This window comes from Hyperolius riggenbachi, chromosome 3, assembly GCF_040937935.1.
Source record: "Hyperolius riggenbachi isolate aHypRig1 chromosome 3, aHypRig1.pri, whole genome shotgun sequence".
NCBI lineage: Eukaryota > Metazoa > Chordata > Amphibia > Anura > Hyperoliidae > Hyperolius > Hyperolius riggenbachi.
The window spans coordinates 58,673,217-58,688,805 of NC_090648.1; the positions used below are offsets into that span (position 1 = coordinate 58,673,217).

The 15,589-nt window shown below is 46.7% G+C and overlaps 1 protein-coding gene across 1 annotated transcript in view; it reads right to left on the reverse strand.

Annotated features, from left to right (window-relative positions):
• Positions 1-15,589, reverse strand: part of LOC137562125 (zinc finger protein 850-like) — a 178,175-nt gene that overhangs the window by 16,512 nt on the left and 146,074 nt on the right. The window contains exon 5 of the mRNA XM_068273457.1: positions 5,581-6,184. Within this exon, the coding sequence (XP_068129558.1) occupies positions 5,581-6,184 (604 nt within the window). The remainder of the gene's footprint in view (positions 1-5,580; positions 6,185-15,589) is intronic.

Sequence of the window (15,589 nt, forward strand, 5' to 3'; positions counted from 1 at the left end):
ACACACGCAGGAGCTAGTAGCCTATGAACAGTGACTGAGTGTCCTAGACTCCTAGTACAGTAAGTAGTAACAGTAAGTACAACTAACTAATTACAATAATCAATCAGTTATCAGAAGGAAATAGAGTGTGTGTAGTGTGTACACAGACAGTGAGTGCACACACGCAGGAGCTAGTAGCCTATGAACAGTGACTGAGTGTCCTAATCTCCTAGTACAGTAAGTAGTAACAGTGAGTACAACTAACTAATTACAATATTCAATTACAATAATCAATCAGTTATCAGAACTTGGAAATAGAGTGTGTGTAGTGTGTACACAGACAGTGAGTGCACACACGCAGGAGCAGCTAGTAGCCTATGAACAGTGACAGTGAGTGTCCTAGTACAGTTACAGTATATAACTACAATACTAATACAATCAGTAGTAAAGGACAGCAGAAATACTGGTATAGAATAGAGAGAAATAAACAGAGGACAGGAGGACAGCTGCCCACACAGGCAGGCCCTGAGGCCTAAAGCTGTAAGCCTGCAGCAGCTGGCCTGTCTCTATGTAACACAAAAGCCTACTAACTAAAATACAATGTCTAACTAACTAACAACAATATAGGTGTGTATAGGAGGTGTATGTGAGCAAAAACGCTAGGTAAATGACCACAATAAAGCTCTTGCTAAGCCAAAGCACAAAGGAGCAACTCTCTCTCTATGCAAGTCTCAGGCAAGGACGGAGAAACGTAACATGGCGGCCGCTATTTATAGGGTAGGGGCTGGCCAGGGTCCCCCTCTGTGATTGGCTGCCGTCAGAGGGCCTGGGAGCCCTCTGATTGGCTCTAAGGACATCAATCTGGGCTATGACGCTATTCGAGCTCGGTACCGAGCTCGAATAGCGCCGTTTGCTCGAATAGCTCGAATAGTGAATGGGCTATTCGAGTGTACGCGAATAGCCCATTCGAATAGCTACAGCTATTCGGAGCTCGAATACCGAGCTCGAATAGCTGGAAAAGAGCTCGAATATTCGAGCTACTCGAATATTCGAGCTCTGCTGAGCACCACTGCCTGTCACTGTTTTCCTGTTGTGTTGTGTGCTATATTTATATATTTCTTATGGAGACTGTGGATCTCCAATGCTGCGTGCATGCTTTGCATAGTATTGCATATAATTTGGTTTGTGCTGCTCATCCCCTGGTATATATTTAATTTATGCATAGCTCATGCAAGGTAACAAGTAGATTTACATTTCTGGAACAGCTAAGCCTTAGGGTGCATATACCCTCACTGTAACTGTCACCTGCAGAGATATAAACTCCTTCTCTTGGTAGTGATGGACAAACATCATAAAAGAACACTTTCAGTTCGTAAATTTTGCTGCAAAAATGTGTAAATCAACTGTTTGCAGCAAGCCTCTCTGCAATCACAATTCCCTAAAACAGGCGTAGGGAGATCAATGGCAAAATAGTCGCCAAAAAAGAAGTATTTTATGTAAAAGATTTTTATTTTATTTTTTAAGAAATGTGATTGGCTGCAAAATGAAGCACTTAATAGAAAATGCCCCATGTGCTATGATCACCAAATTTGCAGGGTATGTTAAGAAGAACAGTGGGAACAAGGAGAAAAATTTCCCCCTAGAGGGTGCTGTTATAACAGAGATGGGGATGCCTGGAGAAGACAGATCAGCTATGGAGATGAGAGCTGATTAACCTCCTTGGCGGTAATCCCGAGCTGAGCTCGGGGTATGCCGCCGGAGGTCGCCGCTCAGGCCCTGCTGGGCCGATTTTCGTTTTGAAAAAAGCAGCACACGCAGCCGGCACTTTGCCAGCCGCGTGTGCTGCCCGATCGCCGCCGCTCCGCGGCGATCCGCCGCGTGCAGCGGCGAAAGAGGGTCCCCCCAGCCGCCCGAGCCCAGCGCAGCCGGAACAAACAGTTCCGGCTGGCGCTAGGGGCTGGATCGGGCGGCTCTGACGTCAGGACGTCGACTGACATCCATGACGTCACTCCGCTCATCGCCATGGCGACGAGGAAAGCGAAACAAGATAGGCCGCAAGATAGGCTGCGGCCTATCTTGTTACTTTCGATTGCCGGAGGCGATCGAAAGTACGCTTCCGGAGCGCCCTCTAGTGGGCTTTCATGCAGCCAACTTTCAGTTGGCTGCATGAAATATTTTTTTTTTAATTTAAAAAAAAACACATTGCAGCCTCCCTGGCAAAATAAATAAACCGCCAGGGAGGTTAATACTCTATGCTCTCACTGCCGTGCTACTCTGCATTCTTGGGTGAGGGAACACAGACCCCATTATTTCCCCTCTCACCGGGCCCCCCATGGCTACAGGCCCCATAGCAGTCACTATGGCGATCCCAACGCCACTGATCAAGCCTGTATGTATTCTTTATGTGCTGTTCTACAAAAGAAAAAACCTCCTCCCTTTTCTTTATAGTAGAATCACATTAGAATGTAAAAAATGTAAAAATAAATAATCTAGGACTCTACCTCCTTTGAATTAAGTCATTATTTAGTTTTAATTGAAAACCTGTAAAATAACCAATGAGATCTTCCTTCCACATAACATCTCTACCTCCTTAGGGTTTTTGTCCTTGTGAGTGTGGTTTTTGTATGACAACAAACATCACTATTTTTTAATGTATTTATACTTATCCTCTTTATATAAAATATTATAATATTCTTTTCCATTCACTTTCCCTATGCACCCAGCACCATTAATGTGTGTATACAGTATGCTTATTACATTGTCATCACACAATTTTGACATTGATATATAAACTTCCGGGTCATGCTGCGAGTATCTATAGTAATGTACATGATAGGGAAGTGTTATCAAGGAGATACACAGAAGGGGGAGTGCCCACGATACCATTTAAACCACAGACTAGGGAAAAGTACTCTGCCACAGAGCCTCAGAAGATCCGCAGTGCGCAAAATGGTCATCAGGCAGGCCACTGCTCCTACGCTGCTGCACTGCATCACCACAAATAGACTTAAAAAGGAACTTCAGCCTAAACAGACATACTATCATTAAGTTACATTAGTTATGTTACTTAAAATAGATAGGTAATATAATCTCTTACCCACCCTGTTTTAAAAGAACAGGCAAATGTTTGTGATTTCATGAGGGTAGCCATCTTTTTGGTTGAAAGGAGGTGACAAGAAGCATGATAAACAGTTCCAACTGTCCTGTGTCCTGATCACCCATCCCAGTTGCTAGGCAATGATAACAACAACATCAGAAATCCCATCATGCTTTGCACAGCATCAGAGAAAAAATGCCTGGGCAGTTTTCTTTGATGGGGCGGAGCATAGCTTCTGTGCAGCTAAAGTAAGACTTTGGTAAGAAAAATTCTGATGCTGTGAAACTGTTAAAGAAACACCAAGCCTTTTCAGTACTGCTGAGTAGATTTTTAGTCTGGAGGTTCACTTTAATAAAATTACATCTATCGCGGCACCCAGATCAGGCGCAGCTTGGTGTAGTGTGCATGCCAAAATGACCTTCTTCACCTGCTGTGGGTGAGTACCTGCTTGATTTGCCTGGGCCAAGCAGCACACCTGTACCACCACACACAGATACACCAGTGAAATATTTCCAGTACACAAAATACTAAAGAAATTACAGGTTTTCTTAAAATAAATGTAAAACACATTAACACATCAGCTAAAATCACATACCTGCAAACTATTTTAACTATCCCCCCACCATTAGTCAAGAAGGGACAAAAATAAATCAACTATAGAATGACAAAATTACATCATTTTCTTAACCTCTTGACGACCAGCTAACGCCGATTGGCGTAAACTGGTTGTCTGAGGGTTTCCATTTCCATGTCAGTTCACGGAGGGTGTCTCCGTGAACAGCCGGAGAGCCGCCGATTGCGGCTCGCCGGCAAAATGTAAACACGCGGGGAAGAAATCCCCACTGTTTACATCATACGGCGCTGCTGCGCAGCAGCGCCGTGACGTAGATCGGCGATCCCCAGCCTCTGATTGGCCGGGGATTGCCGGCATCTGAAAGGCAGAAGCCTATCCTATCAGGCGCAGGACGGATATCCATCCTGCGCCGCTCAGAGGGGAAGGGAGAGGGAGGGAATGGGCGAGAGGGAGGAGAACGCTGCGGAGGGGGGCTTTGAAGAGCCCCCCCCACTAAGCAAATGCAGCCGGCGGCGATCAGACCCCCCCCCAGCAGGACATCCCCCTAGTGGGGAAAAAAGGGGGGTAGTCTAATCGCCCTGCTGCATTCCTGATCGGTGCTGCGGGCTGTAGAGCCCACGCAGCACCGATCACTGAAAAATCCCCTGGTCGTCAAGTGATTAAACCAGTTGTCCACACACCGCCATGCAAATATAGAAATACACTGATAATCACATTTAATTACCTCAGGAATATAATACAATACAATACAATAACATTTGTAAAGCGCTTTTCTCCCATAGGACTCAAAGCGATAAGTAGTTATGGCAAACTTTATATCTGCATTTAAAGAGGGCTTGGATGCTTTCCATGCATGGAAGGGCATCCAAGGCTATACTTTTTAGGTAATTCCCGGAAGAGTTGATCCAGGGATTTATCTGACTGCCATCTGGAGTCTGGAAGGATTTTTTCCCTTTAAGGCTGATTGGCCCAGGCCTTGTAAGGTTCTTTGCCTTCCCCTGGATCAACTGGGATAGGTGCAGGTTTAGTATGGTGTTTTATTTTTTTTATTTATTTATTTATTTATTTTCTGGTTGGACTTGGACGAATGTCTTCTTTCAACCAAACTAACTATTTAATTAATGTAAACAACAGATTGGAAGATACATTTACAGATCAAAAACTTAAAAGGACCATTTAAAATAAACGTTTACACATACTCATAAGAAGTTAGATAGCTGTCACTAACAGTAGTTAATAGAAATCTTGGTTTTGGACTATTTCATCTCTTCATGTGGGATTCTCAGTATTTCCTTTATTCTTTACAAAAGCATTCCCTGGAAAGGAGATAAACAAGGATGTTGGCCGGCCTCCCTACATGTTTGTGCACTAAATTGGTAGCTGGACTGAGCACCTGCCATTCAGTTAGTGCTTTTGAAAAGAAAGAAAAACATGATTCCCCTATGAGCCCATGGATTATTCCAACACCTGTCAGATCTGTTAGATTTTTACAAACAACTGCAAGTAAAAGTGACAGGAAAAAAAGATTTCTAAGGTGTTTTACACTTTGACAAATGCACATCTTATAAATATACATACACATGGATTTCAAAGTTTACATGGTAGTGGTCCTCAAACAGTTAATAAAACACTAATTAAATGGATGTCCTTATGTTACTATTGTCTGAAGCGCAAAAAATGTAAAAGTATATTTAGAACTCAGTTAGGTTTTAGTATAGTAGCGGATCAAAGTTCACTTCATCTGCAGTTTTTGTAATGAATCAACAAAACCCATGTACTTTCTGTGTATACTGTACAACATGTTCTCTGAAGCTATATAAGCTTCCGAAATGGATATGGTAAAGAAACTTTTATAATTAAAAGTCATAATCCTTTGATGGTGCAACAAAAATGTTCATTAAAATTAGTTTACAGGCTCACATCCACTCGCTCATGTATCTTCTGATGACTTCTCAGAGATGACTGTTGTGAGAATCTCTTGTCACATTCTGAGCAACTAAATGGCTTTTCTCCTGTGTGAATTCTCTGATGCTGAGTAAGATTTACCTCCCATGCGAAGCATTTGTCACATTCTGTACATTTAAATGGCTTCTCTCCTGTGTGAATCCGGAGATGAATGTTAAACGTTTTTTGAGTGCTGAAGGACTTCTCACATTCAGAGCAAGAAAATGGCTTTTCTCCAGTGTGAGTCCTCTGGTGAGCTAAGAGGCTTGATTTCACATTAAAACATTTCTGGCATTCAGAGCAGGAAAATGGCTTCTCTCCTGTATGAATCTTCTGGTGTCGTCTAAGGTTTGATATGTGATTGAAAGATTTGTCACATTCTGAACACAAATAATTCTTCTCTCCAGTATGAATCCGCTGGTGTGCTGTGAGGTGTGCTTTCACAGTAAAACATTTCTGACATTCGGAGCAGGAAAAAGGTTTCTCTCCAGTATGAATCCTCTGGTGAACTTCCAGGTGTGATATCCTGGCAAAACATTTCTCACATTCAGGACAAGAAAATGGCTTCTCCCCGGTGTGACTCCTCTGGTGTATAATAAGATGTGATAGACAAGTGAAGCTTTTCCCACACTCTGAGCAGTGATGCGGCTCGTCTCCTCTGTGACTCATCATGGGCTGCTGGAGATCTACTGCAATTAAATAAATATACGTTAAATAGATCGCACCTTCAATTCAATAAATATGTTATTTTTTACTACAGTATATTATGAGAAGTTCTTACAGTATAGTAAGCAATATATATATATATATATATATATATATATATATATATATATATATATATATATATATATATATATATATATATATATTCTACAACACTAAACGTCATATAATAATCACGTCAGGCACACAAAATTAGCATGGTGCAGCTTATAATACTGCTTGCTTCTCAGTAGATCACAAGAGTTACACAGAAAATCGTCATCTCATAAAAATGCAATTTGAAGAATTTGCTCCAAATACACCCACCTTTTTCCCATGCTGATATTGTGTTCAGAAATATAATACCTTATATACTCATGTATAAGCCTAAATTTTTTTTCAACAGTAATTTTTATTGAGGTTTAACAAAAGATTAAAGGGAACCAGAGATGAACGTTTCACACAAAATAAACATATCAGTTGATAGCTTGTAAAGAATAAATGCTCTACCTGATAATTTTGCCGCTCTGGTGTGCCTTTTTTAGTGTTTTTTATCCATTTTTGCTCCAGGAAAAATCAAATATGGCCGCCGGCTCATATCCCTTCTCCTTCCGGGTTATGAGTTGTTCTGGATGTGCTGTCTAGGCTATATAAGACTATGCTGCTATCTAGGCTAAATGCAGCCTTTCATCTATGTGCTTTCATTTTGGTATGATGTGAATGGAATGGAAACTGCAGTCATCATCAGTATTGAGAAAGCCTGATCTATGCAGACAGAGTGCACACAGAGCACACACAGGGATCATATTGCAGCCACAGAGCTTCTCTCTCAGCAGGAGCAGCCCCTCCCATGTCATCACAGCTCTCAGTATGCAAAGCAGGAAATCTAAGCCAGGAGGGGGAAGGCTTGGGCTTGAAAATATTCCACAGAAGAGTGACTCAGCTATAATGATTCCAGGTCAAACTTCCACTGAATAGTCGGTGGATTCTTATTAGTGTTGGGCGAACACCTAGATGTTCGGGTTCGAGAACGTTCGCCGAACATCGCCGCGATGTTCGGGTGTTCGCGCCGAACTCCGAACATAATGGAAGTCAATGGGGACCCGAACTTTCGTGCTTTGTAAAGCTTACTTACATGCTACATACCCCAAATTAGCAGGGTATGTGCACCTTGGGAGTGGGTACAAGGGGAAAAAAAATATTTGAAAAAGAGCTTATAGTTTTTGAGAAAATTGATTGTAAAGTTTCAAAGGAAAAACTGTCTTTTAAATGTGGAAAATGTCATGTTTCTTTGCACAGGTAACATGCTTTTTGTCGCCATGCAGTCATAAGTGTAATACAGAGAAGAGGTTCCAGGAAAAAGGACCGGTAACGCTAACCCAGCACAAGCAGCAGCAGACGTGATGGAACAGGAGGAGGCGCAGGAGGAGAAGGCCACGCTTTTTGAGACACAACAACCCAGGCCTTGCATGAGGACAAGAAGCGTGCGGATAGCATGCTTTTTACCGCCATGCAGTCATAAATGTAATAAAGATAAGAGGTTCAATAAACAGGGTCCGGGCGGCAACGCTAACCCAGCAGCAGCAGACGTGATGGAACAGGAGGAGGCGCAGGAGGAGAAGGCCACGCTTTGTGAGACACAACAACCCAGGCCTTGCATGAGGACAAAAAGCGTGCGGATAGCATGCTTTTTACCGCCATGCAGTCATAAATGTAATAAAGATAAGAGGTTCAATAAACAGGGACCGGGCGGCAACGCTAACCCAGCAGCAGCAGACGTGATGGAACAGGAGGAGGCGCAGGAGGAGAAGGCCACGCTTTGTGAGACACAACAACCCAGGCCTTGCATGAGGACAAAAAGCGTGCGGATAGCATACTTTTTACCGCCATGCAGTCATAAATGTAATAAAGATAAGAGGTTCAATAAACAGGGACCGGGCGGCAACGCTAACCCAGCAGCAGCAGACGTGATGGAACAGGAGGAGGCGCAGGAGGAGAAGGCCACGCTTTGTGAAACACAACAACCCAGGCCTTGCATGAGGACAAAAAGCGTGCGGTTAGCATGCTTTTTACCGCCATGCAGTCATAAATGTAATAAAGATAAGAGGTTCAATAAACAGGAACCGGGCGGCAACGCTAACCCAGCAGCAGCAGACGTGATGGAACAGGAGGAGGTGCAGGAGGAGAAGGCCACGCTTTGTGAGACACAACAACCCAGGCCTTGCATGAGGACAAAAAGCGTGCGGATAGCATGCTTTTTATCGCCATGCAGTCATAAATGTAATAAAGATAAGAGGTTCAATAAACAGGGACCGGGCGGCAACGCTAACCCAGCAGCAGCAGACGTGATGGAACAGGAGGAGGCGCAGGAGGAGAAGGCCACGCTTTGTGAGACACAACAACCCAGGCCTTGCATGAGGACAAGAAGCGTGCGGATAGCATGCTTTTTACCGCCATGCAGTCATAAATGTAATAAAGATAAGAGGTTCAATAAACAGGGACCGGGCGGCAACGCTAACCCAGCAGCAGCAGACGTGATGGAACAGGAGGAGGCGCAGGAGGAGAAGGCCACGCTTTGTGAGACACAACAACCCAGGCCTTGCATGAGGACAAAAAGCGTGCGGATAGCATGCTTTTTATCGCCATGCAGTCATAAATGTAATAAAGATAAGAGGTTCAATAAACAGGGACCGGGCGGCAACGCTAACCCAGCAGCAGCAGACGTGATGGAACAGGAGGAGGCGCAGGAGGAGAAGGCCACGCTTTGTGAGACACAACAACCCAGGCCTTGCATGAGGACAAGAAGCGTGCGGATAGCATGCTTTTTACCGCCATGCAGTCATAAATGTAATAAAGATAAGAGGTTCCATAAACAGGGACCGGCAACTAGTGTTGGGCGAACACCTAGATGTTCGGGTTCGCGAACGTTCGCCGAACATCGCCGCGATGTTCGGGTGTTCGCGCCGAACCCCGAACATAATGGAAGTCAATGGGGACCCGAACTTTCGTGCTTTGTAAAGCTTCCTTACATGCTACATACCCCAAATTTGCAGGGTATGTGCACCTTGGGAGTGGGTACAAGAGGAAAAAAAAATATTTGAAGAAGAGCTTATAGTTTTTGAGAAAATTGATTGTAAAGTTTCAAAGGAAAAACTGTCTTTTAAATGTGGAGAATGTCATGTTTCTTTGCACAGGTAACATGCTTTATGTCGCCATACAGTCATAAGTGTAATACAGAGAAGAGGTTTCAGGAAAAGGGACCGGTAACGCTAACCCAGCACCAGCAGCAGCACACGTGATGGAACAGGAGGAGGCGCAGGAGGAGAAGGCCACGCTTTGTGAGACACAACAACCCAGGCCTTGCATGAGGACAAGAAGCGTGCGGATAGCATGCTTTTTATCGCCATGCAGTCATAAATGTAATAAAGATTAGAGGTTCCATAAACAGGGACCGGCAACGCTAACCCAGCACCAGCAGCAGCAGACGTGATGGAACAGGAGGAGGCGCAGGAGGAGAAGGCCACGCTTTGTGAGACACAACAACCCAGGCCTTGCATGAGGACAAATAGTGTGCGGATAGCATGCTTTTTATCGCCATGCAGTCATAAATGTAATAAAGATGAGAGGTTCCATAAACAGGGACCGGCAACGCTAACCCAGCACCAGCAGCAGCACACGTGATGGAACAGGAGGAGGCGCAGGAGGAGAAGGCCACGCTTTGTGAGACACAACAACCCAGGCCTTGCATGAGGACAAGAAGCGTGCGGATAGCATGCTTTTTATCGCCATGCAGTCATAAATGTAATAAAGATGAGAGGTTCCATAAACAGGGACCGGCAACGCTAACCCAGCACCAGCAGCAGCACACGTGATGGAACAGGAGGAGGCGCAGGAGGAGAAGGCCACGCTTTGTGAGACACAACAACCCAGGCCTCGCATGAGGACAAGAAGCGTGCGGATAGCATGCTTTTTATCGCCATGCATGCAGTCATAAATGTAATAAAGATAAGAGGTTCAATAAACAGGGACCACGCGGCAACGCTAACCCAGCAGCAGCAGACGTAATGGAACAGGAGGAGGCGCAGGAGGAGAAGGCCACGCTTTGTGAGACACAACAACCCAGGCCTCGCACGAGGACAAGAAGCGTGCGGATAGCATGCTTTGTACCGCCATGCAGTCATAAATGTAATAAAGATAAGAGGTTCCATAAACAGGGACCGGCAACGCTAACGCAGCAGCAGCAGCACACGTGGAACAGGAGCAGGCGCAGGAGGAGAAGGCCATGCTTTTTGAGACACAACAACGCCGGCCTTGCATGAGGACAAAAAGCGTGCGGATATAGCAGCAATGCTTTTTGCCGCCATGCAGTCATAAATGTAATAAAGATGAGAGGTTCAATAAACAGGGACCGGAAACGCTAAACCATCCCAGATGTTCATTGGTCATGTTACTTGGTTGGGGTCCTGGAGTGTTGCGTAGTCGTTTCCAATCCAGGATTGATTCATTTTAATTTGAGTCAGACGGTCTGCATTTTCTGTGGAGAGGCGGATACGCCGATCTGTGACGATGCCTCCGGCAGCACTGAAACAGCGTTCCGACATAACGCTGGCTGCCGGGCAAGCCAGCACCTCTATTGCGTACATTGCCAGTTCGTGCCAGGTGTCTAGCTTCGATACCCAATAGTTGAAGGGTGCAGATGGATTGTTGGACACAGCTACGCCATCTGACATGTAGTCCTTGACCATCTTCTCCAGGCGATCGGTGTTGGAGGTGGATCTGCACGCTTGCTGTTCAGTGGGCTGCGGCTGCATGGGTGTCAGAAAATTTTCCCACTCCAAGGACACTGCCGATACCATTCCCTTTTGGGCACTAGCTGCGGCTTGCGTTGTTTGCTGCCCTCCTGGTCGTCCTGGGTTTGCGGAAGTCAGTCTGTCGGCGTACAACTGGCTAGAGGAGGTGGAGGATGTCAATCTCCTCTCTAAAGTCTCCACAAGGGCCTGCTGGTATTCTTCCATTTTGACCTGTCTGACTCTTTCTTCAAGCAGTGTTGGAACATTGTGTTTGTACCGTGGATCCAGAAGGGTATAAACCCAGTAATTGGTGTTGTCCAGAATGCGCACAATGCGTGGGTCGCGTTCAATGCAGTCTAGCATGAATTGAGCCATGTGTGCCAGAGTCCTACCAGAATCCTCATCATCCTCTTGTGAGCGTTGTGATAGTTGTTGTGATGCATCATAGTCGTCACCTTCCTCCTGGTCTGCTTCTGCTGACCATTCGCGCTGAATTGTGGAAGTCCAACGTGCACCGCTCTGGCCCTCGTCAGTGGTGGCAGGAAATTCCTGCTCCAACTCCAGCTGTTCCTCCTCCTCTTCTTCGTCATAGCTGCTGCTGGGGCCAGCGTTTCCTGAGGCGGATGGCCTGATGTTGGTACCATCACACTGATCGTTTTCTCCTTCAGATTCCCCCAGTTGCATCATGACAGCTGTTTCCTTGATTTTCAACATTGACCTCTTCAGTAAACACAGCAGTGGTATGGTAATGCTGACTGAAGAGTTGTCACTGCTCACAAGCAACGTGGATTGCTCAAAATTTTGGAGGACTTGGCAGAGGTCCAACATGTTGGCCCAATCGGATCCACAGAAGCTTGGCAGCTGTCCGGATGCGCCTCGGTACTGCGCCGTCATGTACTGGACCACTGCACTCTTCTGCTCGCAAAAGCGGGCTAGCATGTGCAGCGTAGAATTCCAGCGCGTTGGGACATCACACAGCAAGCGATGGTGGGGGAGATTGAAGCGCTCCTGCATCTTGGCGAGTGCCCCCGAAGCAGTACTGGAATTTCTACAATGTTTGGACACTCGACGCACCTTCAACAGAAGATCGGGCACGCCTGGGTACGTCCTCAGGAACCGCTGAACTACTAGGTTCATCACGTGCGCCAGGAAAGGGATGTGTGTCAGCTTAGCCAACCTTAAAGCGCAAATGAGATTACTCCCATTATCACACACAACCATGCCCGGTTTCAGGTCCAGCGGTGCCAGCCACAAATCCGTCTGTTCCTTTATTCCCCTCCAAATTTCCTCCCCTGTGTGCTGCTTATCCCCAAGGCAGATCAGCTTCAACAACGCTTGCTGACGCATGCCAACAGCTGTGCTGCACTGCTTCCACGATCCTACTGCTGCTGGTGCTGGGTTAGCGTTTCCGGATGAGGTACAGCTTTGAGATGCGTTGGAGGAGAAGGAGTCAGAGAGGTAGGTGCTGCTGTTGTTATCCAGTGGGAGGGACGGCGGTGCAGCTGTTTGCGGCGTGGGCAACACCCGCGCCGTAGCAGGTGAGGAATCGCTGCCAGGCTCCACAAGGTTCACCCAGTGCGCGGTAAGGGAGATGTATCGACCCTGGCCGAACGCACTCGTCCAGGTGTCAGTGGTGAGGTGAACCTTGCAGGCAACGGCATTCTTCAAGCTTCGGGTTATTTTGCTGACCACGTGCTCATGCAACTCAGGCACTGCAGAGCGCGCAAAGTGGTAGCGGCTGGGAACCACGTAACGTGGGATGGCCACTGACATCATGCCCTTGAAGCTGTTGGTCTCCACCACTCGATATGGCAGCATTTCGCAGGCCAGAAGCTTGGCTATGCTGGCTGTTACTGCCACGGCCCGGGGGTCATTTGCTGGCAATTTCCTCTTGCGCTCAAACATCTCCGACACAGACAACTGAACCGTAGGGCTGCACACTGAAGGACTGTTGGTTGTTGTGTTTGATGATGAACACTGGGAGACCTCAAGAGCACTACTCCGGAAAGTGACAGTGTCAGCGTCGTCTGATGTTTGCGAATGTTGTGAACCACGCAATGGCTGGGCTACTGCTGCTGCTGATGCTGAGGCGGGTCTGGTGGTGAGTCTGGTGAACCCAAGGGAGGCAGTGTTGCTGGTACCCTGTCCTGTCGCGTTTGCCCACAGAGTGGGATGTTTGGATAGCATGTGGTGGCTCATGCTGGTGGTGGAGAGGTTGTTAATACTTTTCCCCCTGCTCAGGCGGGTCTTGCACACCTTGCAAATCGCCATGGTAACATCCTCAGTGCAGTCTTCAAAGAAAGCCCAGACTTTGGAGCACCTGCCTTGCTGGCGATTTCTGTTTGCGCCTCTTTTGCCTCTCACTTGAACTTCCACGCTTGCGGTGCCTGAAATTGCGCGCCGCCTACCTTGTGGCACAAGGCGAACTCGTGCACGTGCAGCAGTGGGTTCTTCTACAGACTCATCTGTGCTGCTGCTACGACGGCGATGTTCACAAACAAAATCTGGGTCTATGTTCACATTGTCCATACCCTCCTCTTCCATCTCCTGAAACTCGTCATATGTCATTGTGGGGGGCCGCCGCCGTGGAGTAGAGCTCCCCAGAACAACCTCTGCGCAGCTCACTCCAACGTCGTCTTCCAGAGCTTCTCGGCCGACCTCCTGCAATTGCAACCCCTCCTGCCCAACTTGCTCTGGAATTTGGGTTTCAAAGTCCTCGGACTCGCCTTGTATTTCAGTGCCCGGTGCATTTCCCACAGTTAATGGTTGTGAATCCGGGCACAACATTTCTGGCTGTTCCTCCATTGACCTTTGAAAGGTGGGAGTTTGTTGGGCTGGGAATAGCTCCTGCGAATACCCCATTGTGTCCTGAGGTAATTCATCGGACTGGTTATCTGGCAGTTGTGTGCGTGGTGTCGCTGCCAGTTGTGTCAGCTTTGTGCCCACTGGCTCCTTGTAACTGGCTGAGGACTCGGACCTCGTGCGTGATGTGCTGGTGCTGCTTAACCCACTGCTGGACGCTTGAGAGGTCATCCAAGTAATTATCTGGTCCTGTTCTTTTGGATCTGTGAGGGTTGTTGTCCTGGACAACATGGGCGGTATTGAGTGGGTTTTCTTGGGTGCTCCCCTGTGGCCTGTACGTGAACCGTCAGGGGAAACACCTCTTCCCTTGCCCCTCCCTCTTTCACCGGATTTCTTCCTCATTTCACTTATCCTTAAAGTACACGCTGACTGGCAGCAGTACAGTGGCAGTACAGAAATGCTGTACAGTGGTGGGTGAGCGGTGTATCACTATTGCCAGCAGCGACACAGAGCACAATGCTATACAGTGGCGGGTGAGCGGTGTACTACTGTTTCCAGGCACAGCAGACACAGAGTGGAAGTAAACACAATGCTATATAGTCTGGCTGAGCGGTGTACACAGAGTGTCAGTAAACAATGCTATATAGTCTGGCTGAGCGGTGTACACAGAGTGTCAGTAAACAATGCTATATAGTCTGGCTGAGCGGTGTACACAGAGTGGAAGTACACACAATGCTATATAGTCTGGCTGAGCCGTGTACACAGAGTGGAAGTAAACACAATGCTATATAGTCTGGCTGAGCGGTGTACACAGAGTGGCAGTACACACAATGCTATATAGTCTGGCTGAGCGGTGTACACAGAGTGGCAGTATACAATGCTATATAGTGTGGCTGAGCCGTGTACACAGAGTGTCAGTAAACAATGCTATATAGTCTGGCTGAGCGGTGTACACAGAGTGGAAGTACACACAATGCTATATAGTCTGGCTGAGCGGTGTACACAGAGTGGCAGTACACACAATGCTATATAGTCTGGCTGAGCGGTGTACACAGAGTGGCAGTATACAATGCTATATAGTGTGGCTGAGCCGTGTACACAGAGTGTCAGTAAACAATGCTATATAGTCAGGCTGAGCCGTGTACACAGAGTGGAAGTAAACACAATGCTATATAGTCTGAATGAGCGGTGTACACAGAGTGGCAGTACACACAATGCTATATAGTCTGGCTGAGCGGTGTACACAGAGTGGCAGTATACAATGCTATATAGTGTGGCTGAGCCGTGTACACAGAGTGTCAGTAAACAATGCTATATAGTCTGGCTGAGCGGTGTACACAGAGTGGCAGTACACACAATGCTATATAGTCTGGCTGAGCGGTGTACACAGAGTGGCAGTATACAATGCTATATAGTGTGGCTGAGCCGTGTACACAGAGTGTCAGTAAACAATGCTATATAGTCTGGCTAAGCGGTGTACACAGAGTGGAAGTACACACAATGCTATATAGTCTGGCTGAGCGGTGTACACAGAGTGGCAGTATACAATGCTATATAGTGTGGCTGAGCCGTGTACACAGAGTGTCAGTAAACAATGCTATATAGTCTGGCTGAGCGGTGTACACAGAGTGGAAGTACACACAATGCTATATAGTCTGGCTGAGCGGTGTACACAGAGTGGCAGTATAGAATGCTATA